This window comes from Vombatus ursinus, unplaced genomic scaffold, assembly GCF_900497805.2.
Source record: "Vombatus ursinus unplaced genomic scaffold, bare-nosed wombat genome assembly UNPS02014813.1, whole genome shotgun sequence".
Taxonomy (NCBI): domain Eukaryota; kingdom Metazoa; phylum Chordata; class Mammalia; order Diprotodontia; family Vombatidae; genus Vombatus; species Vombatus ursinus.
Genome location: NW_020954591.1, coordinates 25,850,124 through 25,877,340, shown reverse-complemented (window position 1 = coordinate 25,877,340; position 27,217 = coordinate 25,850,124). Strand labels below are relative to the sequence as shown.

At 40.6% G+C, this 27,217-nt stretch overlaps 1 protein-coding gene across 4 annotated transcripts in view; it reads right to left on the bottom strand.

Moving 5' to 3' along the window:
* Positions 1 to 27,217, bottom strand: part of OPCML (opioid binding protein/cell adhesion molecule like) — a 701,341-nt gene that overhangs the window by 10,660 nt on the left and 663,464 nt on the right. Inside the window, exons 4-7 of one of the 4 annotated variants that reach the window (XM_027835167.1) lie at positions 10,487 to 10,624; positions 9,861 to 9,981; positions 6,234 to 6,385; positions 5,216 to 5,242 (exon numbers count right to left, since the gene is read on the bottom strand). In XM_027835167.1, coding sequence (XP_027690968.1) covers positions 5,216 to 5,242; positions 6,234 to 6,385; positions 9,861 to 9,981; positions 10,487 to 10,624 — 438 coding nt within the window. The remainder of the gene's footprint in view (positions 1 to 5,215; positions 5,243 to 6,233; positions 6,386 to 9,860; positions 9,982 to 10,486; positions 10,625 to 27,217) is intronic. The other 3 variants (XM_027835168.1, XM_027835165.1, XM_027835166.1) reach the window with 3 other exon arrangements.

The following is a 27,217-nucleotide window of genomic DNA, read 5'->3' as shown; positions in this document are numbered from 1 at the left end:
AAGTGATTACACTGCTTCCATCAGCCAAAAGCAATGGTATTTCTCTCTGACTCATTCCCTCCCACCTGGACCTAAATTGTGGATTTTTTTTTAAACACCACACACACACGTTATCAGCAGGAAATGGACAAATATGTGCAGCCTTTGATGTGATGCTTCTTCAGGAAGAAATCTTATGATGAGCTTCTTCCTAAACTACAAATTGGAAAGTTTGATGTGTCTTCAATTATTTGGAAGTACTGAGACCCAAAAAAAACCTCATTATATTTAGGGCCTAGCGAAGGCTTAGGAAAAGGTCAGAGAAATAGCACCCCAGGTTGCATGGGTGGCCCTGAGATCAGGGATCTGGTCATCATTTGGTTTTCTCTTGGATAGTGGGCAGGCTCAAGTTAAAGAGATAGTGAAGGTATAGGGAAGATCTTTTTCTGGATTATCAATAAATCACCCAACACTTATTAAACACCTTGTCAAGTCAGAGGAAGGGTAGTGCAGTGGATAGAGAACAGGTTCTGACACATGGTGATTCTGGACAAGCAATTTGACCTCTCATTGTTCTAAACATGGCAGCAAGATTGTAAGTTGTAGAGAAGCTACCAGCCTGCATTGGTAGAGGGAGTTTCCTAACAAAGGAATTGCAAAGAGCAATGAAGTCACAGAACCAATCCCTAATGCTATCTCAACTATGTGCCAGAAACTGTATTAGGCACTGAATAGTAATAACTACTTGCCTTTGCATAGCAATCTACAATTTAAAAAGTTCTTTCTCTCACACTAATACATTAGAGCCTCACAACATTCTTGTGAGGCAAAACGAGTAGGAACTATTTTCCCCATATTATATTGAAAAGGCTCAGAAAGTTTAAGGGACTTGTCACAAGTGGTAGAGGTGGGACTTAAACCCAAGTTTTCTGATTCCATTTTATTTGTTTATATATTGCTTTTTGGTGAGGAGATCGGGGTCAAGTGACTTGCCCAGGGTCACACAGCTACTAAATGTTAAGTGTCTGAGGCTGGATTTGAACTCAGGTCCTCCTGACTCTAAGACCAGAGCTCTATTCACTGCACCACCTAGCTGCTCCCCTGATTCCATTTTAAAGCAGTAAGGGGGCATATAAGTCATCTAATTCAACCTACTCACTTTATAGGTGAGGAGACTGAGGCTCAGAGAGATTGTGAAACCCCACACTGGGACACACCTATCTTATCACAGAAAGCATACTACTCTAGTGAGAGTTTGTAGAAAGAATCTTTAAAACTCTCTTGATCAAGTTTATCAGTCCCATGGTGCCACTTTAAAGAATGGAGCAAAGGTCTAAGTCAGGTTTCTTAGCCATGTTCTTAGTCCTTTGTCCGTCTGGTGAAACTTACGGACCATTTCTCATAATAATATATCTAAAAACATAACATATATTTGATCATCAAGGAAAACAAGTGAAATTATCTTCTTTCTCTTTCTCTGTCTATCCCTCTCAAAAGTTCACAGACCCCAGATTACAAATCACTGTTCTAACTGAAGCTATATTAAAAGAGCAGAGAGAAGGCAAGTAAATCACTGGTGGCTTTCTTGCCTAGAAGGCAATGAGCAGGGCTCATCTGGGAGTAAGGTAAGAGAAAGGTTGGCAGTGGGAGAGATTGGTCTATAGAAACTCTGAACCAGTGAGATTTGATTTGGCAAGGTGCCTAGACCAATGAGTATGGTGGGTATGGAGAGAGTAACACTGGTAACATATAATCAAGGCACCTCCCTCTTTCTGCCTACCATTGTTTCTACTGGAAGCAGAAGCAAACACTGCAGTCACAGCTGCTCTGGGCAGTCTAACACTGCCTGAGAAAAAGCCCGGATGCCCACTTGCACCAAAGCATACTATTTTCATTTGCAGTTCTAGCATTCCTATGAATTACCCCTATTCCTGACACTTAATTCCTAAATGTAACTAATTTATGTCACTCCAATTTCACAGATAAAATGTGAGAAATCTGTTTTCCTCACTGCTGCATCTCCTCCTGTTTCCCAGCTTTGTTTGCTTTTTCCTGTGCTTTGCCCCTGCCAGTTCGAGTAATCCCAGCATTTATATGCCTCATTAGGTTCATCGCGCTCTCCACAGTGCCTGATGTAATCAAGTCAAGAAGCCTTCCTCCTTCGCCCTCTCTGGGCAGAGTTGTGAGGCCTTCTCCATGGCAGAGATGCCAAATAAGATTGCCATGTTGATGAGAATGGGGAAGGGGGTGTGGCTTTCTGTGAGGTAAAGCTGTGGTCATCCTACTGAGCCATAAACTGGGAGTTGACATAAACTGGCTGGACAAACCAATCCCTTGCTGCAGGATGGCTAGACATGATGTCAGGAATCAGGGTACCAGCCGGGAATCTGAATCGCCCATTCTACCTAATAAAATGCAAATACCTTTTGGAGTATGGTTCTCCTGATAGCCTTGGCAACTGACATCATTTTGCAAATGAAGGGCTATGAATTTGGAGAGTCAGTTTCCCTTATCTTATTTTTCCTATGCCTTTCATCTTAGAATCATATAATTTTAGAGATGCTAAGAGTTGAGAAGATATTCCTCTGGTATCTGGAGTGGATACAGAGTAGGAAATAATAGGATAGGTGTACAGCCAGCCCCTGGGGGAACCAAATCTCCCTTGACTTTAGTTTTTTGATCTATCAAATGGTATAATAATACTTTTAGGCTAAAGGTCAATGGGTTGGATAACTAGGATTTAGTTGTTGTCATTCAGTCATTTCAGTCACATCTAACTCTTTGTGACAAAATTTGTAGTTTTTTAGGCAAAGATACTGGAGTGATTTCCCATTTTCTTCTCCAGTTCATTTTTACAGAAGAGGAAACTGAGGCAAACAGGGTTAAGTGACTTGCCTGGGGTCACTCACATAGTAAGTGTGTGAAGCCATATTTGAACTCTGGTCTTCTTGATTCCTGACCGAACACTCTATCCACTGTGCCACTTACCTGACTTCTAAGAGATAAGGAGGGGAATTTTTGAAGGGTACTCAGGAGGGATTAATCTCCTGGTCAGAATTAATCACTTTCTCATTGCCATCATCTATCCCTACCCTTGTTACTGTTGGCCCGGACATTTCTCAAACCCCACACTTTTCAAACTGTCAGTTCTTCCATAATGATCTAATTTTTTCCCATCCTACCAGTCTTTTAGCCTATCAAGGAACAATCCTGGAAATAACAGCAATGAAAGTATTAGTAGGAAGTCAAATACTTTGCATTTATTTAGTGATTTTCCTCTTTTCCAAGTACTTTTACATGATATTTTATTCATCCTTACCACTGTGAGAAGTAGGACAGTTACTGTTATTCACATTCTCCAAACTGGAAAATTGAGGCATACAGAACTTGATCAGATTGGTACTTGTAATATTCATGATGCTTTTCAGTTATAAAGAACTTGACACCCGTTGTACAATCTGATCCTCACAACACTCTCTCCTCTGATACTGCCTCCATCCTGGTACAGACTCCCATCCCCTCACACCCAGCCTACTGCAGTAGCCTGCTGATTGATATGCCTGCCACAACTCTCTCCTCACTACTGTCTGTCCCTTACTCAGCTGACAAAGTGATCTTTCTAAAATACATATCTGACCAGTCACTCTCTTACTAAAAAAAATTCCAGGCTCCCTATCATCTCCAGGATCAAATATAAAATTCTGTCTTTGGTGTTCAAAGCCCTGCATAACCTCCCCCCCACCAAATCTTTTCAGTTTTCTTACAACTTGCAACCCTCCCCACCTTTTCAGTTTTTTTATACCTTCTACCTCCCTCCTATCCATGTACTCTGCTACCCAGTGACACTACCTTTCTTGAGTTCCTTGAACAAGAAACTTCATCTCGCACTTCTGGGAATGTTTACTGGCTGTCTTCCATGCCTAAAATACTCTTCCTCCTCATCTCCACTTTCTGGAGTCTCTGGCTTCCTTCAAGTCCCAGCTAAAATCCCACTTTCTACAAGAATCCTTTCCAGATCCCCCTTAATTCTAGTGCCTTCCCTCTATAGACTGTTTCCAATTTATCCTATATATGGCTTGTTTGTACATAGTTATTTACATGATATCGTCACCATTAGACTATAACCCCGTTGAGATCAGAGACTAATTTTTTTGCCTTTCCCTGTATCTCCAGTACTTAGAACAGTGCCTGCCACATAGTAGATGCTTAAATAAATATTTATTGACTGACTAACAGCATTAAAAACAAGCATTAATGGAAAACATTAAAATTTCAATCTTGCCTATTGGGACTTTTAGAGACATTAAATGACTTGCCCAGGTCATACAACAAACAAGTGGGAGAGCTGGGACTTGAATGCAGGTCTTTTCACTCCATATTCAATGCTTTTCATTAAGTAATTTTTTTTAAGTATCACACAGCTGGCCAGTGGCTCCAACCTTGACTTCCTGACTTACAGTCTGTTCTGTTTCTACTTGATCAGGATATCTACTAGTGGCAAAAACAGGGTGAGAAATGTGATGGCAGCATTGAATGGTAGACATGCATGGTTGGTGATGGTAGGTTAGCCTTGGCTGACCATGTCTGTAGCTACCTTGATTTCAAAGGAATGAATAGGGGTGATGGCTACAACTCTGGACAGTTCAGATCTCACCACCTCCTACACTAGATTAGTTTCTAGACTTGGATGGGTTCAACAATGTATTTGAGTACCCTGCCCTGCTTATCTTCTGAGGAGTAACTCTAGTGCCTATTGGAAGAAATCAAATTCCGAATATAGGCCAATTCCAACTGAGCCTCTACTTTGAAAAGGCAGCCTTTTCATAATAAAGCTTTGAACATATCTTTGTCTCCAAGGAGAAGCTACACTAAATTCAACGCACTATCTTTGCAGGTCAACACAAGGCATTCATCTGCTTTGGGCTCCCATTGGATCCCCCCCTTGATGTTGTCTTGTGCACAAATAAGGGGGTGGTCATATCACCAAAAATATAACCCACTTCCAATTTATTTTTGCAAGGCAAGTGATGATAATATCTCCAGTGTGTGCATGGCAAAGTCACTGCACTTTAAGTGAATGTTACCAGGCTGTACAATCTGAGACCCTTGAAGTCTATCCCTTAGAGAAAGATCAGTTAGGGGGGTGGAGCAGGCAAGGGGGCCTCTGAAGTAGGCTTAGGTTCAAAAGCATCAGCATAAAGGCAGGCAGATGAAGAAAGGAACATGCTGTACCCACCTGCCACTGCTGATGTTGGGCTTATTTCTAAGACACACACAGCACAATGCACACACAATGCAGAGAGGAAACAAAAGACATAGATCACAAATTTGAGATGGTTGATGGATAAAGTTTAGCTAATGTCAATGCTGAAAGCTTGCTCAGGGGTCCAAGATGAGCATGGAAAGTTGATGTCCTCTTCACTCTATGCACCAGATGCTCCCCTCTTACCAAACCTCAGCAGATAAACAAACAAACAAATAAATTCTATACGACACACATATATTCCCCACACTGGGACCTATGGCACATGAAATGAGAAGCTGAGGGGACTTTGTCACAAAGGGATGGGCATGAGATGTTTGGGGAAGTAGGAACAGCTGTGATAGGTTTCAGAGAAGGTTTCATGGCTTGGGAGTATACATCTCTACATATTAGAAAATAGTCCTTTCAGGGAATAATTAGATATTTGAAGCGGGGGGTGGGTGTAGCAGTACTTGGGTTTCTGCTCTGTTTATTCCAGTAGATTGAGAATAAAAATGACAGCAGAAGGTTGTCTTAAAAACTGAAAAAGAAAATTCACTAGAAGCATTGAATATTGTGACCAAAGGGACCTTGGGAATTCATCTTATCCATCCCTCAACCTCTAGATGATACTGCATTTGAACTCTCAATCATAATAACTGTCTACATTTCAGCAAGTCAGACACCATTGAGGCTGGCTTAATTTCTTTTCTCCCATGACAATCAGAGAAATGTTAACTGAAACCAGATGCGTGCCCTGTAGTGACAGTAGTTACACTGAAACCACCTCCCAAAGGGATCAGGGAACCTTATTCATCTTATTAACATCACCATATCCTCTGGGAGAGCAGAGAAGGGGAAGAGTTCCTTATTCCTTCACTCTCAGGGACACAGGCCATGCAAAGTCTCAGTCTCTCTCTCTCTCTCTCTCTCTCTCTCTCTCTCTCTCTTTCTCTCTCTCCAACTCTAAAACTAAGCCCACTAGAGACACAGACTTGTTTTCTGAACTCACCATACAATGTGATGCTGGCATTTGTATTCCCAAGCTTGTTTGTTGCCACACAAGTATAGTTCCCATAATCCTTTTCTGAAACATTGAAGAAAGTCAGTGTGGACATGCGGCCTTTATTCTCGATTCTTACTCCATCCAGGCCAGTGGCTAACCTGAAATGAGAGGGTGACACTATCTATATGGTTCTATAAGACAGAATAAAAAATCAGATAGAAAGATGCTGAGCTATGGGTACTTCTGTACCACCTTAAAAATACTCACATGGTAATTCTACCTCAGGGACCTACTCCTTTGTAAGCCCCCCTGTTCCTAATCCTCATCTCCCTAATTCCAAGCATCATCATCATCATTACCACCATTAGGAGCAAAAAGGAAAATTTGGTCAAAAGCAAGTGGGAATCTAGGATCAGAGACCTACAACTGGAAGGAACTTTAGAGGCTACCTACTAATCCCCTTCCACCAGTTGCCAGGACCACCAAAAAAGGCTTGCCTTGTCTATGCCTGCCTCTCCAAGCAGTCATTCCATTGTACTCCAGGCACCCTTTCTGGCCATTTACAGCTCTACAGTGCTTGCCTTGTCTCTGCCTGGGCACCCTCCCCTCCTAATCCCTTTCCAGACCACACACAGCTGCCTAAACCCTGGGACAACTCTACCCAAGGCCAAACCCCTATGCATAAGGATAAGCTACCTGAACTCATGCCTCAATGATGAGATAATTCTACCCAGAATACCTACCCCATCTCAGTGATTCTACACATCCAGTTGCCATTGTTCTAACCCTGTTCTTCAAACCTTTATTCCCATTCCCCTCAACCTAACTCCCTCCCTTGACATCTGACTCTAAAACTATGAAACCCTTCCACTCTGCTCTCTACAATGCTGGTTCCAGGTACCAAACTGACTGCTAATCTTAAACCTTTGCCATTCTCTCTCCATCTATCTTTCTTGCACTCACTGAGACCTGGCTCCCACCTGATGACACAGTTTTCCTGATTACCTTTTCCAGGATTGTTATTCCTTGCTCTTCATTGGTACTTCTAGGCACTGCCTCTACCACCATCATTCAGTAACCTCTCCTCTTTGAGTAACCTCTCCTCATTCAATCCATATTTATTATCCAATCAACATTCTGGTGACTATTTTCTATAGGCCTCCAAGACACTCTCCTTCCTTCCAAAGTAACTTCAGTGCCTAGCTCTACATTGTCCTCTTCTCCCCAACTCTGTTCATTCTATAAATCCAACATGCATATTGATACTGACTTAAATACCCAAATTTCTCAATTCCTCAATTTACTAATTATAACCCTCTCCACCATCTCACTACAGCTATACATAGAAATGGTCATACCCTTGATCTTACCATCACGCACAAGTGTTTCAGATCTAATTATTTTTTATCTGACAAGTCTATTGACATTCTGCTTCTCCTTGTGCTTTGCAACTCCAGTCCCTGTTCCTCATCCTCACTGAAATCTCCAGTCCTCCTACCCCTTACTTCTTTCCCTAGTCATCACTCTTGCACTGACTATATTTTTCTTCCTTCTCCATCTTGACCATTTGGTGAACTAGTTGAACTCTTGCCTCTTTATCCTAACAAAGATCTTGCTTGGATTAGTCCCACCATTCACTGCCTTCCTTCCTACTTACAGGCACTGGGGAACAAAGTTAGAAAAATTCATGAAACCTGCTGATTGGGCCCTGTATACATTTGTTATGTAATCCCAAATAGGTCCTCAATGTGGCAAGGCAATCCTTTTACAACTTTCCAAATCATTTCAATATTCCATTTACTACAGTGGTTCTTCCAACCTTTAAATCACTTCTTAAACATCCCAAAGCTACCCTGTCTCCAAAATTCAGCTGAGAACTTTGCATCATATTTCACTAAAAAAAAAAAATGAAGTTATTTGCAGAGAGCTCTTCTCCTCTGTTCCTCATCTCATATCATTCAAATGTTTTCTCCTACTTCAAAGCCACTTGAATACATTCACTCATTTTACATGAAGAGGTGACCCTTCTCCTTGCCAAGAAAAACCCTGTCCTTGCATAAGTGATTCCACTCCATCAGATTGCCTCCTCTATCATCCCTACTTTCCCATTTATCTTAAACGGATCCTTTCTACTGGCCAACTCCCTTCTGCCTTGAAATATGCAAAATGTATTCCCCATCCTCAAAAAAACCCTCACTTTATTCATCCATCCCTGCTAGCTATTGTCTCATTTCTTTCCTCCATTTTGTGTCTTAACTCCTTGAGAAAGTTATCCATAATGGATGTCTCCACTTGATTTCTTTTTATTCTTTTCTTAACTCTTTGAAGTCTGGCTTCCCATCTCATTTGCTCTCTCCGAAGTCAATAATAATCTCTTCATTGACAAAACTAATAGCATTTTCTCAATTATCATAATTTTTAACTTCTGTCTCCTTTGAAATTGTTAAACACCCTCTTCTCCCTCACACTCCTTCTTTCCAGGTTTTTGGGACATGCTCTATCCTTGTTTTTCTCTTAACTGTCTGACCAGTCATTTTCTATGTCCTTTATTGGATCTTCATCCAGGACACACCTGCTAACTGTGCATAATTGCAATAACCTGATGGTTGATTGATCTCCTTGCTTCAAGTCTCTACCCACTACAATCCATTCTTCACTCAGCTATCAAATTTTTCTTCCTAAAGATCAATTCTGACCATGTCACACACCACCTTCCCCCATTCAATCAACTTCAGTTTCTCTCTGTTACCTTCAGGATGAAATATAAATCCTCTCTTCAGCTTATAAAGCCCTTCTTAACCTCATCCCTTTCTACCTTGCCAGTCTTCTTTCCCCACAATATATTCTGTGACCTAGTGACACTGACATCCTTGATGTTCCTCACACATGACACTCCATATCTAGACTCTGAGTTTTTTCATTGGCTGTCTCTGATTTGGGCAACACTCTTTCTCCTTATCGATCCATCCTAGTTTCCCTGATGTCCTTCAAATCTTAGCTGAAGTCCAACCTTTTGCAAGAAGCCTATTCCAGTCCACCTTAATCTTCATGTCTTCCTTCTGAGACTACTTCCAATTTAGTCGTACATAGTCCTTTGCATGTTGTTTCCGCCTTTAGACTATAAACTCCCTGAGAGGAGGGACTGTTCTGGTTTTTTGTTTTTGTTTTTTCTTTTTTTCTTTTTTTCTTTTTTTTTTTTGCATTCTCAGGGTCCAGTGTCTGGTACAGCAGGTATTTAATAACAAATTGAATGACTGAGTGATTGAAGACCAAGTAGATAAATAACTTGCTCAAGGTCACAAAATGAAATGTCAGAGATACAATTCAAACTCAGGCACTATAGGCCTTCTTTCTCTAAAGGTAGGGATATTTATATAGAATAAGAGATTTTGAACAAAGTCATTGAATACAGAGTATGAAACAGCTATCTTAACACATAAGTTCTAGCAAATTCTTTACAACTTGACAAGGAGATGCATTGGTGGGAGATGTCAGCAGCAAGAACATTTTTGCTGTTTCTACACCTTCCTCTCCTATTACCCGCACTGATAAACAAAAGGACTTGGACCCAAAAGAGATGTCTTGATCTATTTGATCAGCTTCAAAGTAGCCCCATCTCATATTTCTGGGTACCTGGTTTCCTCCTTGAACCACTGGAATTCAGCCAAGGGGACAGCAGAAGCTTCACATCTGAGAATGCCCTTCTGACCCACTGACACCCCGGTGTTCTTGGCATTTGAGATATAGGGAGGATCTGCAAAGTAAACAGTTAGATCATAAAAGAGTTGCTAAGGGAGCCCTTCTATGATGCCAAAGAATTTCCTAAAAATATCTCTTTAATCTAGCATCCCAAACAACAATTTCCCAGTTAAAGATATTACATTTACACTAATACCTATTTAATGGATTCTTCCCAAACCTGTTTTGCTTTCATAAGGCATGTAAGGGAGGGAGACAACTTGGTACCCACAGATGCAAAACAACCCGCCTGAAAGCTCAGTAAGAATTACAGAAGCCAATATGACTTCAAGAGAAAATACAGACAGAGCTGGATATGGGAGTATGTACCTTGATAGGGTATTTGACTGAAGATACCACCCTGAGTCATTCAGTAAATTGGATAGGATGAGGCCTCTTCTTCCTTTTCTCCCCTCTCCCATTATTTGCCCATTTACCCCAACACACACACACACACACACACACACACACACACACACACACACACACTTCTTGAGAGCAAGCTTTGAATGACAACTCACAGTTTACGGTGATTTTTACTTTCCGTACATCTGGAGCAGCAACATCATTCAAGGCGCTGCATTCATACTCCCCAGACTGGTCCCGTGTGATGCCAGAGATCTCCAGATACTCATCCTCACTCACAAAGCCTTGACCTTCTGGAAAGAAAAAATCAAATGGGTAAACGATCTAGTACCTGGGGGCAGAAGGCAAGAAAAATCAATCAATCAAAAAGCATCTATTAAATACCTACTATATGCCAGGTACTGTGCCAAGTGTTGGGAATACAAAGACAAGAGCAAAATAGTCTGTGCTCTTAAAAAGCTTACATTTAAATAAGGAGACAATATATCCATATATAGGTTGATGCAAGGCCAATAGAAATCAAATAGAAGGTAATCTTGATGAAAATGAATGAGTAGATGGGAGCCAGTAGAGGGAGGTTGGATCAAGAAAGGCCTCGTATGGAAGGTAGAAAGGTATTAAAAGAAACCAGGGATTCTAGCACATTGAGCCATTGAGAGAGGGAGGGAAGGGAGAGAGGGAGGGAGAGAGAGAGGGAGGGAGGGAGGGAGAGAGAGAAGGAGGGAGGGAGAAAAAGAGAGAGAGAGAGAGAGAGCATTCCAGGCATGGTGAAGAGCTAGAGAAAAGGCACAGAGATGAGAGATGGTGTGGAACATCAAGCCAATACGGCTGGACTGTAGAGAGAATGAGGGATATGATAGGATAAGGAACAGTAGGTTGTTAGAAAATAAAACAAAATTTTGCAAAGGCTAAAACCAACAGAAAAATGCATAATGGATGTTCTATACATGTGATTCAGGAATTTTTTGAAGAAAACATGTCCACATCCATTAATGTTTGAAACCCATATGAAAACAAATTCATTTACAAAGATATGCATGACTTCTAACTTTTTCATGGAGTAGAAAAGCTTCTTAAAAGCAGAGGCAGTAACGATTATATAATACTAAGCAAAGACTTAAATGAATGGATGCATGGATAAATCAAAATTGGGCATATCAATATAAATAAAGGAGGTTTTAATAGTAAACTGCAGGTGATGAAGAGGGGAAAGGATGAAGAATTCTTAGTGGATGAACACACAATACTTAGTGCCCTCATGATAATCCATATGGACCCACGAAATATCCGAGGCATCAATTGGATGTTTCACTCTTGGAGGTTTGTAAGATTTTCAAAAGCTATTCCTTGCTAGCAGCTGTAAAGATCCTGGAGCCATCTCCCCTCCCCCCATATTTTGTACTCCTCTGTAAAATTCTAGACCAGAACACAAGGACTGACTTGTTGTGTATGTGTTGAGTATCTCCAAATAAAATCTAGTAAAAAGTTTTTCCTATGAAAAGCTAACCCAAAAGGGATCTAAAGAATAGGTTAAAGAGTTCATATTTCTTCTAGGCCTGTAGTCTGTTTTTTGTTTTGTTTTGTTTTGTTTTTGTTTGTTTTGTTTTGTTTTTTGTTTTGTTTTAAGTCCTGGGCCCATGTTTTGGTATGTGTCTTAATGAATAATATCAGCAATTTTTTTTTCCATATGCTTGAGAAAGCTTATTCTGAACATGTGATTGCTTCTCCAGCCAAGACTGGAGTCTATCTTCAGGTGAATGTGAGATGAGTAGTGCCATGCAGCATGGTTTGGAGAAAATTACCCTCTTCCTTATCTTCAGTATCGTTGCTGTAGTTCAGTTGTTTTTTCAGTCATGTCTGTCTCTTCATGACCCCATTTGGAGGTTTCTTGGCAAAGACACTGGAGTGGTTTGTTGTTTCCTTCCCCAGCTCATTTTACAGATGAGGAAACTGAGGCAGACTGGGTGAAGTGACTTGCCTAGGGTCACACAGCTAGTAAGTGCCTGAGGCCAGATTTGAACTCAGGAAGATAAGTCTTCCTGACTCCAGGCCCAGCACTCTATCCACTGTGCCCCCTACCTGTCCCATCTTCATTATAACTAGTGTTTTAATAAGTGCTTTAAGGTTTGCAAAACACTTTATAAATAGTATCACATTCTATGCACACAACAACCTTGGGAAGTAGGTGTTATTATCATCCCCACTTTACAGATTAGGAAATGGAGAAAGCCAGAAATAAGACATGCTTTGCTTTCTCTGATCTGCCCCTAAATCCAGATATAACAAGTAGCCTTTAGTTTATACCTAGCTCTTCTTCTACTGCTCCCAGATCCTTTATCCTTACTATCTTTTCTGATACTATCCCCCAGTGCCTCAGGTGATACCAACAATGCCTAGACACTGCTCTTTCCACCTTCCCGAAGACTGGGTTTAGCTCTGATCAGCAGAAGTCTTAGTTTCCAAAGTGATTTCTGCTCCAGGCCTCACAAGATTTCTAAATCTAAACATTCTTATGGAAGAAACACAGGATCAAAACAACAAAACCAAGTGCTTTCTCCCACACTAATTCCTGCTTCTCTGGTTCCACAGTTACCAATCTTGTACAGATCCATCCTTTAAGCCCCAGCTCTGGGTCATGAAGGCCTCCCTTCCCTCCACAAGTAGCAATGATATTCAGAGGTCACATACCCCTTTGAACCTCCCATTATACTTTATAACTCTCGGTGTAAATATGCAAAAGATCTATAACTTCATCAGCATAAAGAATGTCTACATGGGAACCTCCTCCACAAAAGCAGAAGACAATGTATTAATGACTTAGTAGATGGCACAGTGGATAAAGTGCTGCTCCTGGAGTCAGGATGATTCAACTTCTTGAGTTCAAATCTAACCTCAGACACTTACTGGCCATGTGACCCTGGGCAAGTCACTTAACCCTGTTTGCCTCAGTTTTCTGTAAAATGTGCTAGAAAAGGAAATGGCAAAACCACTCCAGCTTCTCTGCCAAGAAAATCCCAAATGGGGTCAAAGAGAGTTGGACAAGACTGCAATGACTGAACAACAACAAAGAAATTAGATGAGTTGCCTAGGGTCATAGAATCGGAAGCTTTTAGAGGCTGGGTTTAAATTCAGATCTTTATTACTTCAAGCCAAGGATTACAACCAATACAAAATGCTGCCTCCACTGCAACTCTAACATCATCTTTTATTTAGTAAAGGAAGTTAGGTGGCATAGTGGAAAGAGTCCTAGACCACTAGTCAGTATGACTTGAGTTCAAATACTGCCTCAGATACTAGCTTAGTGACTTTGGTCAAATTCCTTACCTTCTCCTAAACTCACTTTCTTCATCTGTAAAATGAGGACAATAATAGCACCAAGTAGAAAGGGTTGTTATGAGGAGCAACATGAAAAGGTCTTTGCAAACCTTAAAGAGCTATATAAATACTAGCTGCTGCCGTTGCTGTTCCTCCTTCTTCTTCTCCTCCTCCTCCTCCTCCTCCTCCTTCTTCTCTATATCATGATGATTAGTGCATGTGTTATGCCTCCCCACTAGAGACTCTAAGTTCCATGTGAGCAGAGACAAAACCTTAATTTTTTAAAAATTTGCTTGCCTTTCCTCCCCTGTAACACTCTACTTTCCCCAAATCTTTAAAATGGAGATCTATACATAACACTTACTTAATAAATTTTCATTCAATGTTGTTAGAAACAGGCTAAAATTATTTTGCAGGCTCAATTTACTTCCCTGCAAATATTGGATTGTATATATGTATTTATGAGTATATGTATGTATGTGTTCGTATTATGCATTTTGTATATGTTTGTGTGTATGTGCACATGTGTACGTGTGTGTGTGTAGGATCTACTAAAAACAATGTTTCATTGCTCTTCCAAAATGTACTATGAGCATTTGCCACAAGTAATTAAAAATAAACTATTTAGCCAAACAAATGAGTACCCTACCATGGGGCTTGGCAGGAGCCTCAGGCTGGGTCACAGGTTTCCATTCTTACTCGGAGGGAACAAGAAGGCCTACTAGGTCATATCACAGAGTCTACACCAGCCAGATGCTTTGAGATTCCCCCCGAGAAAGGAACCTCCATGAACACCAATCCATCTGGAAGATGTTTATTCCCCCCAGTGGGCAGGGATTTGGATTTATGCCCCAAACTACCAAGCATCACCCCAAGAAAGATAGATGCTGCTTGCTGAGCTGCGAGTGTGTTTTATTTGTGGCATTTATATCAGTGGGACAGAGCCTGGGCACCTAGCAGTAAATAACTGGCCTACGTGGCTTCCCCCTGGAATGTGGGATTTTATCACTGTCATCTGTTATGCCCTTTTCTTAGGAGCCTTATGTGACAAGAGGAGAGAAGGAAAATTCTGTAGGAGTAGTTGAGAGTCTTCCTTCCTGCACTGGAGAACCTCTTTGTTTCTTTGGCAGTCAATAGGATTTGTTGAGTAGAATACAAACTCTTTGAAGGCAGGGCCATGTTGTTTTGCTCTGTATCCACAGAGACCAGAATAGTCCCTTGTATTAGCAGGCACTTAACAAGCATTCAGTGAATTTTATTAGGGACTCATCGTGCAGAGAGTCCTACAGTTCTAGAATAATAGAACTGTGCAATGTCAGAGCTTGAAGGGACTTTAGAAATCACTCAGTCCATTCCCTTTTTAACAGGGCTGAAAGCAATATCTTCCAACTATGTCCCTCCTACTTCAGTTTTTATATTTCTTTCTGGAAGCTACTCAGGGTAATTTCTGTGGTTTATTCCTAATTACTAGGCAATGATGGAATCCAGAAAAGCCAGGGGAAGAGAGAGAGAGTGTTTTCCCTCAGCCTCAAACAGCCTCAGTCCCTACTACTTGGGAAGGACACACTCTGGGATTAGGAAAAACTGCATGGAATTCAACTACCCTAATTTGACTAGAAGAAAGGAATGAGAAAGCTGATTGAGACAGGAGTTAGCAGAAGTTAGCACAACTGGAAATGTGTGAGATAGCTAACAGGTAATATTGATTCTACTTATTTCATTGTAAAAGTTGTCACACTTTCCTGAGAGTCACCAGAAGCAAGGCAGAGTGACAGTGGTGGAACAGAAACTAGTAGATAGCTGAGGACTTCCTTGACCAAGAAGAAGAGGTCCAAGACCATGCTAAGGCCTTCAGGATCTTGCAAGGTAATAGTAAGGATACACTGCATCATATGTTCATGGATTTTAAGCTGGAAGACAACTTAAGTCTAGTGAAGAAGCTTGTATTAAGTGTATACTCTGGGCCAGGCACTGTGCTAAACTTTAGAGTTTAGAATTTTAGAAGCCAATGAGTCCATTTTACATGTGAGGAAACTAGGGCACACAAGAGTTACATGACTTGGCCGGGTTCATGTGCCTGGTAAGTATCTGAGTCAGGATTTTATCCCAGGTCTTCTTGACTACAAGTCCAGAATTCTATCCATTAAACCATGCTGCCTGTTACTTATAATCCCAGAGGATTAGAGTTGCCCAGAGCTCTGAAAGGTTAAAAAAATTTTTTGACCCACTTCATAGAGACAATATGTGTCAGAGATGGGTCGTGAACCCTGGTCTTCCTGATTCCAAGTCCACAATTCTCTCCACTATGACATGCTGTATCCTTCAATAGCAGAGCAGAGTAGTGAGAGCTATAGAAGGATTCCTGAATCAAGCTGAATAGTTCCTAGTTCAACTCAGGAACTAATGGAATTGTTCCTGAGGAGTGTGATAAGGCAAAAGCTATGATGTGGAACAGTTAACCTAGGCCTTGACTTTTCCTGGCACTGTGAGTCAAGGGCTATGCGTGAGGTGGGAATGAGTCTGATTTCTTTCTCACTTGGTTGGAGAAGAGGATGGGGACATTACCTGCTCCATGGATAGCACTCTAAGTGAGGAGCCAAGATATAGGTTCCCAGGGAAGATGGGGGGACCACAGAGCAAAGTTCCAACTGTCTATGCACTCTGGTACTTGTCCTTTCTATGTTGAGTATAGTAAGCTTGCTATATGTTGCAAGGTGTGGTTAGTCTGGTTCCTTGTAAAGGAATTGAAAACATTGAGATTAGATCTTGGAATGAAGCAGCTGCCCAAACTCTTTGGAGCCATCCATATTACTTTCAGGGGAAGCCATCAAGTATGAATTCAGTTTGTCCATGAGAGAAAAAGGGGCATCCTGGTTATAATTCATTTTACATAAATGAGGAAACTGAGGCTGAGAAAGGTTAAATGATTTGGCTAGAGTCATACAGCCAGTGGCAGAGTCACAACTAGAAACCTGATAGTCTAAATTTCATTCCAGTGAATTTTTCAGTCTAAGTCTGGGCACTCCTCTTTTTACTAAAGGCCATGAGATATCTTTGGGCTTTAGGGGATATGCTAGGAGTCAGGAATCCTAGGTGCTGCTTCCTACTTTTCTATTGACTGTATCTGATAAAGAAAACAATAACAACAATAACAACAACAAACCAAAACAAAACCATTAGCTCTTTTCTTCACCCAGGTTTATGACCTGTGAAATGGGTATGGAATACCCAAACTCACAACCATTATGAACACAGAGAAAGAGTTCTACATTCTATTTTTAAACTGTGTTGAGCCTTTATGAAATATTTGAATGGAAGAAAGGATCTAGGCTGCTAAATGTCTGAAGAGATAGGAAACTGCTGGGTTTAATCAAGCTTCCCTTGCCCTTCCCAGTTCTTGTTAAAATACTAAATGCTGATTTCATGCTGCAGAGAAAGGAGGAAAAGGCAACAATTTTTTCCACCCCTTTACTGGCTGCCAGGAATTCAGAACAGCTGACTAGGAGGTGGAGGATGGGAGGGAAGGAGGAAGGGAATAGGAGAGAGGAGCAGCAGGAAGGAAACCAGGAAAGAAGGAAGTGAATCTTAGAGAAAAAAAAATGTTGGAGGAAGAAAAAAAAAAGAGGAGGGAGGTGGTGAGTGAGAAGGGCCAGGGGACTTTGAACATGAATTGTAGGCTTACACTAGAACAAGGACCTTAACCATCTTTGGACCATGGTCTCCTTTGCCAGTCTGGTGAAGCCTATGGACCCCTTATCAGAAAAAGGATGTTGCCTACATTAATAATGGAATAAAATGATACATTTTAGTTAGAGGTTAGTGAAAATAAAGATAGAATTTTTTCCCATTCAAGTCCATGGACTCTTTGAAATCTATTCATACACCCTGGGTTAAGAGCCCCTATACTAAGAGAAGAACTACTACAAGCCCCCCCCCCCCCACCACATACTTTCTGCAGAAACACATAGCCCTCTGCCTCCTCTCCCAGTCTGTCCAACAATTATGCTTTGTTAGAGAGGTGTCTTATAATGAGCCAATAAACCAGGGTCATTATGGACCTGCTCTATCCTCTCAGTTACCTCAATAAAAGAGGATTGGAAGCAAAAGAAAATAGATTCAATGAGTCAGTGACAGAAATACATAAATAACCAGAGGCCTCTGAGGGAGATAAGCTCAACTCAGTACATTAAGGAGATTAGCATCTACAAGGATACAAATGGGGACTTTCAGAAGGTGTCTATGTGACAGATGAAAGGCCATCCATCAGAAGACGAGGGGGTCGCACCAGGGCATGACTCTGTCTGGGCCAGCTCAGAGGCAAGCTGAACACTTGGCATCAGGAGAGGGAGTACCCTGGGTCTGTGAGCATTGCAGTAGCCCTTTCTTTTGCCAATCTGCTTCTTCTAGGATGGCACCCCTCCAAGGACTGGCAGTGCCCAAGGAGTCATAATACGAGGGCATAGCTTTGTCTTGCCAGTAGATGTACAAAGACATTCTTGCACAAGTGAGAAGAGCCCCCTTATGAACCTGATCTCCTCTCCTCCTCAGACATTTGAGAGCTTATTAAATGAAAGGTGAGGCATAGTGCTCTGTGGCAGGGACACAAAGAAACCCAAGTCATGATCCCTGCCCTTGGGGAGTTTATAATCAAACCAAACAAACATCTAATATGCTGAACCTTTAGACTGCCTTGCTGCTGTCAAGCCTTCTGTGTAAGTTTTGTGGAAGATGATGAGAGAGGGAAACTGAGGTTTATAGGAGTGAGACCATAATAGAGCAAGTTGAAGGCAAAGATGGAATGATGTAGATTCTTCTGGGATTCTTCTTCCCTTGTCCTTTCAATCTCAAATGTCACAAAGTCTTGCCAACTATTTATACATAATATCTCTTGGATTCAGCTCTTCTTTCCTTTTTCTTTGCCCTAGGATCACAGAATGTTCCAGGAGGAAGAGCCTTTTGAGAGCATCTCACTCCACAGTGTGCCTAATAAGGGATCTTTCCTTTTGATAGCATCTCTGACTGATCATTATAGAATCAGCCAATCAATCAACAAGCATATTATTAAGCATTTATTATGTTCTAGGCATAGCACATACAATTACAAAGAATGAAATAATCCGTACTTGGGAAGGAGTTTATATCCTAACTGGGGAGACAACAAATACTTGTAAAATTATGTACAGAATGCATATAAAGAACTGAAGGGGACATCAGAGAACATCTAATTCTATCCTCTTATATTACAGTCTCAAAGGCAGAATTGGAACCCAGGACCTTTGATGGCAGATTCAGAGCTCTTTCTACAGTGTTATCCTCCTTCTTTATAAGAATAAGAAAGAATGGGATCATTAAGCCTTGGCTGTTAAATGACTTGCCCAGGGTCACATTGCTAATAAATGTCTGGGGTTGGGTTTGAACTCAGATTCTCCTGACGCCAGGGCTGGTGCTTGATCCACTGTGCCACCTAGCTGCCCCTATATCTTTTTTTTAAGTACTTTCTTAGATTTTTCTTTTCCAGGGTATACATTGTCTTAAAAACAAAAAGACCCTTTATCTTTTGAATGTCCTCTAGCCAGGCCCTTTTCCCCCCATGCTAGGGGGATGTCATAATTCCTAGTTGGTCTTTCTACATTTAGCTTCACTCTCTTCCATTTCTTGTAACACATACCCACCAGAAAAACTTGGCTCAAAAACCAGTTTCAGTAGACTGCTGCCTTTCTTAAGAACCTAGAATAGCTTCTTATTGCCTATTGTCAAATAATGATGATGATGATGATAATGATGATAACATTTATATAACACTAATATTTGCCAAATACTTTAAAGATATTATCCTATTTAATAAATACAGCTACCTCTACCTGATCTTCAAGGCCCCTCCATCAGCTCCTCTAGTCCATTGCCAACCATCTTGCTAATTATTCAGTAGCCTAGATCCCTGGCAAACTGGCCTTCTGACTCCTTCAGTAACTTGTTCTTTTCTGCTCCCTTTCCCATTGGTAAGGTCCTTCAGAAGATGTGGGCGAGGGGGCTCACTTTGGGAGCATTGACATGGCCCCTATGTGTGCCGGGCACGGTACTAAGTGCTTTACAAATATCTCATTTGATCCTCATAATAACTCTAAAGTAGGTGCTATTATTATCCTCACTTTACTTGAGGAACCTGATACAGACAGAGGTTAAGTGATTTGCCCAGGGCCATGCATCTAGTAAGTGTGTGAAGCTGGATTTGAAATCAGGTCTTTCCGACTCCAGGCTTCAGCACTTTGTCCACTATGCTACCAACTTGCCTCAAATGAGATAATATGGGGGCAGTTAGGTAGTGCAGTGGATAGAGCACTGGCCCTGGATTCAGGAGAATCTGAATTCAAATCCAGCCTCAGACACATAACACTCACTAGCTGTGTGACTCTGGGCAAGTCACTTAACCCTAATTGCCACACCAAAAAAAGAAACAAACAAACAAACAAACAAAAACAAATAAGATAATATCCAACTGAGATAATAAGATAATATCCATAATGCCCTCCTTCTCTCTCTTTTTTCAGCCAGCCCATGACACTTCAAAAATAATCTTGAAACATTTTCAGATTATATCTCATCCCACACTGATGACTCCTTTGTTCAGTTTTTGCAAATGGTTTATACCATCCTTTATTGATGTTTTGAAATAATTTATTTTTCTGATATTTCTATCTTTCCCCAGAACCATTACATTGATGACATACTTTTTTTCTGCCATTTGCACCGTTTATGAAAACTACAGGGTAAATATCCCCCCTGTTTGCTCAGAGGCTAACCCTTCAGAAAGCAGGCAGTGCTGTAGAGTATTCCCTAACGTTTAGCACTCCTTTTCTTTTTATTTTATTTAACATTTATTTTTAAAAATTTGAGTTTCAAATTCTCACTACTTCCAGCCCCTGCCCCCATTCAGAAGGCAATACCCAATATCCATTTTTCATATTACTCATGTTGCAAATTTTTTTAAAAGCAAGAAAAATAAAGTGAAAAAAAAACCTATGCTTTAATCTGCATGCAGAGTTCATTAGTTCTTTGTCTGGAGGTAGATAACATTTTTCATCTTGAGTCCTTTGGAATTGTTGTTTAGTATCCTTTTTTTTTTTATTTTTGGCTTTTTTTTTTCCTTTTTTTTTTTAATTTTTGGCTTTTTTTTTTCCCCAGGGTCACACAGCTAGTAAATGTCAAGTGTCTGAGGTTGGATTTGAACTCTGGTCCTCCTGATTACAAGGCTGGAGCTCTGTCCACTGCACCACCTCGCTGCCCCTATTTAATATTCTCTTTACAGGTATAGTCTTCTCCCTTCCCCCACATTTGGGGTGGAGGAGGGGAGGTTTCAGTATAAGGACTTAGATGATTTTAACAATTTGCCCCATGAACAAGCTTTTCTGATTGCCTAGACTAATACCAAAACAACCAATGGAGGACGTACATACACAGTGCTTACCATTAGATGTAATTATAATCCTTTAATATTAAAGAATGGAAACATTGTAATGAACTATACAATGCAAGTAGCTACGGAGGCAGCTGAAAGGCAAAGTGGACTTGGAGTCAGGAAGACCCAAGTTCAAATAATGCATCAGACAACTATTATGTGTGTTACCTTGGGGAAGTCATATAACCTCTTTCAGTCTCAGTTTATTCATTTGTAAATGGGGATAATTAACAGCACCTACCTCCTGGGATTGTTGTAAGGATCAAATAATAATATTTATCATTTATATAACGCTTTAAAGTTTACAAAGCACTATATAAATGATGGATACTATTATTCATTAATCTTTGTCCATTTATGTGACTATTTGCATTTACCCAGTCTTCTAAAAAAAAAAGGATAAAAGGGAAACTTTGCTATGGATTGATTCGAAATTAGTTTATATCTTAACTTATAAATGTTTTTAAATACATTAATTTAATCATATGATTTTATGCTACCACTATGCCAGAAGTTCTATGAGGATAATAACTATATTTTTTCTGTTTTTCTGTTCTTTTTTACTATATCTTCCCCATGTTCACACAGGTTTTGTTGTAGAGTGGGTACTTTGGGAAATGCTATTGACTGACTTGAGCTAGTGGCATTTAGTTATAAGCTCCCCAAGGATTCCTTTTGTCCCATCCAACAAACTGGCTCTTGATTTTTGTATCTGAAGGGGAGACAGTTCCTGATTGTTCCTCTCCAGCAGCTAGGTGGCATACTGGAGAGAGAACTGCTCCTGAAGTTAGGAAGATCTGAGTTCAATTTTGGCCTCTGTTCACTAGCTGTGTGGCACTGGGTATGGTCTTTAATCTCCACCTGCCTCAGCTTCCTCCAGCATAAAATGGGGATAATAATAGCTTTTACCTTCCAGGGATCAAATGAGGTACTGCTTGTGAAGCACTTAGAGTGCTTGGCACATAGGAGGTGAGAAATAAATGTTTATTTCTTTCCTCCCAGTAAAAGAAGTTCCTTAACCCCCATTGCCCTGGTAGCCTCTGGTCAGTTACTTGGCACAAGGGCAGCCAAGCTTGGCTCTGATCAATGTCCTTTAGAAAATATTACTTGCTAACTTCTTTGGTGGCAGGGACCCTTATTCCCATCCTGAACTCTTCTGGATCCTTTCACAGCTATTTTTTTTTAAATTAAGTGCTTTTCTTGACCTGTAAGGCTTTCAGTCACATTTCCAACTGCTTTCATCTCTTTTCTTTCTCCCTCTGGCTAGTGAATAACCAAAAATGGTTTACATTTATCTTGGGATTTATATTTTGAAAGCATTTCATATACACCATCTTATCTGATCTTCATTATATTCTGGTAAAGTAGGTGTACAAGGGAAGGGAAGGGAAGAGAAAAGAAGGCAAGGCAAAGCAAGGAAAAGGGCTTTCCCCCCCACTCTATTCTGTTGGCCTGCTTCTAGCGATTGCTAATTTGCAAAGTTACAAATCCTTCCTCAAAGACTCTTTAACACTTACTTATTACAAGAAATTTTCTTTGAATCAGTCTTGAAATCTTCTAATTAATGAAATTTACTTGTTTCTTCCCTTGTGTCTATTTCCTCTATAGTTTTTCTGGAATACCTACCCACCATATTGTGCTACCACCATCAAGTGAAGACCAGGGATAAATCCACTATGGATAGGAATCAAGGAAAAATTGTGGTCAGAAGGTCTCTAGGAGGTACAGGCCAGGCCTTGGAATAATCAAGAAGTACCAGAGCTGATCTCCAGAGAAGGGTTACAGAGATGATGGGCCAAAGTTCTGGGTCAAAAATAAATGTGGGCACTAGGATGAAATTGAGTTTAAGGAGCAGAAAAAGAGATGTGACCTGTTGAGCAACCTACAATGTATGATACTGGAATTAAAGATAAATTCTGAGTTCTGAAAAGAGTTCAATCAGCATTTAAGATTTTTTTTTCTGGCAAGGACATGCTTGTTTTTAAGCCTAGCCACATGACATCGTCTCTTCCTTACAGCTAAAGAAATGGTCATCTTTACATGGAAACCTGGAACTCAGGACTGAATTAATATGGTCACCTTTCCAAGGTACCATCTTATCTGTATGATGCCAGTCCATGTGAACCTCTGTCCTCAGGTGCACAGCTCTTATTTTTCACTGTTTTGCATTATCTTTTACTTCTAAACCCCAGTTTGAAGCACCTGGATATTCCTGGATTCCTGAGCCAATCTGGATCCTTGGGTCTAAGTTATCTGCCACATTGGAATCTTGGTTATCTCTCCCCACTTCCAGGGTTCTCAGTTTGATGCTCCATCTTAACATCCACATGCTCCAGATAATGAAAGTGTTTTCTAGTGCTTTGTTTTAACAAGGGAAAAAGTTAATTTAAAGGCAAAAAATTACACAGAAGGGCAAAGTGATCAAAAATACAAATGTGGGAAATTTACTGAGTCTTAGACTAAATGGGACTGCAACCTCATTACTTAATGAACTCAACATGTCCTTGTGTTTTAGGGCCCATCCTTATTAATTCTAAACATGGTGCATCATCTTTAGAGCAACTCAGAACTGATGTTGAGATCTACCCACTTAGGTACACTGGATTCTACAGATCCAGGCTCCCCCTCAGTCTGGAATCCTTAGATAGAATGGACGGCTTGTTTGGATGTTCCACCCTTATTAGTAACATCATCACTTTTTGCTGTTGCTGTTATTGTTGTTGAGCTAACTCATTTTCCCTCTCTCTGACCAAGGTTTGGGTAGCTAGGTGGTTCAGTGCGTAGAGTACCAGGACTGGGGTCAGGAAGGCCTCTCTTTCTGAGTTCAGATCTAACCTCAGACACTTAATAGTTGTGTGACCCTGTGCAAGTTACTTAATCCTGTTTGCCTCATTTTCCTCATCTTTAAAATGAACTAGGGAAGGAAATGCAAACCACTCCAGTATCTTTGCCAAGAAAACCCCAAATGGGGTCATGAAGATTTGGACACTATTGGAAACAACTCAACAAAGTGACCAAGGTTGAAGGAAAGGGAAGGGAAAGGGAAGGGAAATGTTCAAAGACATAAATTTACAAATGGTGAAATAATTCAATGTTTCACTGGGTTATGGATCTAGAAATAGATCCGGGATTTTTGACTACAGTTCTTTCACCGCAAAAAGTAGAAAAAGTAAACCTGTTATTGAACAGCATTCCCTAAATTAAATTATAGGTCATTCAGTTCAATTTACCGAGCACTTATTAAGAACCTACTATGTACAAATCACAGTACTAGCATTGTCATCTAGTCCAATGTGGGGAATTCCTTCTACCTCATCCCTAAGAGGTGCTTAGTTCTTCTTGACTACAACTAGTGAAAATTCAAATCAATGCAATTCAACACAAACAACATTTATTAAATGTATCAGGTAATGTGATAGATGCTGAGGATACAAAGACAAAAAAATGATCCAGCTCCTGCCTTCAAGGAACTTATATTCCCTTGGACTGAGAGTATACAGCTTAATGAGAGAGCTCATCTTCCTGTTGGGCAAGCCTAATGTTTCAATGTTCTTTTGGAGCAGCTAGGTGGCACAGTGGATAGAGCACTGGCCCTGAAGTCAGGAAGACCTGAGTTCAAATACGGCCTCAGACCAAACACTTGACACTTACTAGCTGTACAACCCTGCATAAGTCACTTAACCCCAATTGCCTACAGGGAAAAAAAAAATGTTCTTTCTATTTAGTCAAAAATCTATCTGGCTCCTTTTTTTGAAAGTCCCTTCCTCTTTCTGAGCCTCAGTTTCCTCATTTGTAAAATAAAGAATATAGCCCAGATGACCTTTAAGGTCTTGTCCAACTTGAAATCCTATAAATCGTATAATCCAAAGAGTAAGAATGATCTCAGATTTTTTTTCCTTTTTTACCTTTAAATATCCCAGGCCATAGTGTGGCTCATATGTAGAATATGTTTTTAAGGTTAAATGTCAGCACCAGTCATAGCTTCTGCCATCAACTGTGTCAGTATGTGACTCATAGCAGAACATGCCTGGGGGAGTATAATTAAGAGATAGATGAGTGAAAAGAGAAATAGAGGAAAGGAGAGATCAAGATTCAAGTGGCATATGCAGATAGATTTAGAAAAAATGTAGAGAGTAATGAGGAAGAGAAAGGTGAAAACATAAGAGGATGAGGAAGAAGGAGGGGGAAATATGCATTTATTAAGTACTCGTGCTAAAGCACAGTACCAAACTCTTTACAGATATTACCTCATTTTATACTCACAACAACCTAGTGATATAGGTGGTATTATTATTCCAAATATACAGTTAAGGAAACTGAGTCATACAATGGTTAAGTGACTTAAGGATTATACAATAAGGAAGTGTCTAACACTGGATTTGAACTCAAGTCTTCTTGACTCCAGTTTTAGTACTCTGTTTCACCATCTGGGTGCCTCCTATAAAGGCAAGAAAAGTTGAGGCAAAGGACTGGGAAGAATAAGATCATTCTATTTGTATTTGACTTCGGAAGATGCTTTTTGAGCCAACCCGAGAAGATTGTGGGTGGACTAGCTCCCCAGGAGAGGGTACTGTTTGAGATTAATACTGAAAATACCAAAGATTTTATATTGAATTTCAAATTTCAGGTGTTAGTCTATACGGCATATGTGGGCAGTTAGTTGGAATCAGGCAAACTTATCTTTCTGAGTTCAAATCTCACCTCAGATACTTACTAGCTGTGTGACCCTGCACAAGTCACTTAACCCTGTTTGCCTTAGATTCCTCACCTGTAAAATGAGCTGGAGAAGGAAATGGCAAATCACTCCAGTATCTTTGACATGAAAACCTCAAATGGGAACATGAAGAGTTGGACACAAGTGAAAAGACTCATCATCATCATCATCATCAACAACACCTGGGCATATAAGTATATGGGGGGGAAGATGATAGAGTATGGGTATTTTGTCTTGATTCATTTAGCTGTAACAAGAATATGGAATGATGGGATTTAGATATACCAGAAATCTTGCTATTGGTCCCAGTCTGGGCCATGGGGAGGTGACTGTCTCCTTTCTCTCATCTCACTAGCCCTGTGAAGGGGTGTAGATATATAGAATCGGAAATCTCTAAGTACCAGCCCATTAACATACTTCTCCATGTGATCACTCTCTCCCTGCCTCAGCAGATAGAGGAACTCATGGAGTTCTTAACAAACTGAATAGCCCAGCCCAGTTATGTTCTATCTTGTATTGCTCATTATTACCCTCTGGATATTAATCTCTTCTAAGCTCAAGTGGTACACTGGAAAGGACTTGAGATCTCGAACAGGAGAACCTAGATTCAAATTGTAGCCCTGCTACTACTTCTGTAAACTTGAGCAAGTCACTAGATCTCTTTGAGCCTCAATTTAATTATTTGAAAAATGAGGGGACTAGATGAACTCCAAGGCCTCTTCCAGGTATCATTCTATTATGGTATGAACTGGATGGTAACATGGAAGGGCAGGAAAGATGTCTTATCCCAGTTAGCTCCTAATACAGTGCTGAGTCCAAAGCAGGTACTTAATAAATACTTATTGATTAAATGAAGGCCTGGTATTTCTCTTAAATCCATACAATCATCCCCTTTGTCTTTTTCCTCGTCTCTCCAGAGTCTCTTCCTCTTCCCTTTTCCCTCCCTCCCCTTCCCTTTGGCTGTCCTTGGAAAACCTGCTTGTAATAGGCAAACTCTGGGCTCCCCCTCGTTAATTAAACACAGGAATGTGGACAGCAGTGCATTCCATTGTTGTCCCTGCCAGCTTCCCAGATACCTTTCCTCTGCTGTCCTAGAGTTAATGAAAAGTGTGATAAACCTACTGTTTCATTTTCCCTTAATTAATACAAGCTATTGGGTTGTGCTAAAGTCATTTTGGTTCGGAGGCAGAAGCCCTGGGTCAACATCTCACTTGTTGGCTTTGACAGAAGGTCCTTTTTCTCTGTCGAGGACAGTATCTTCAAGGCTACAGCCACCAGAACTGTTCCCAAGGGAGGTGAAGCCCAGTCCTCTCCAGGGCTTCAGTGTGGGCTTAGTTCCCTAAGGCTGACAGTAAGTTGGCTAATGACAAGATCAATGTGTTACCGTTAAAGTTAACTGAG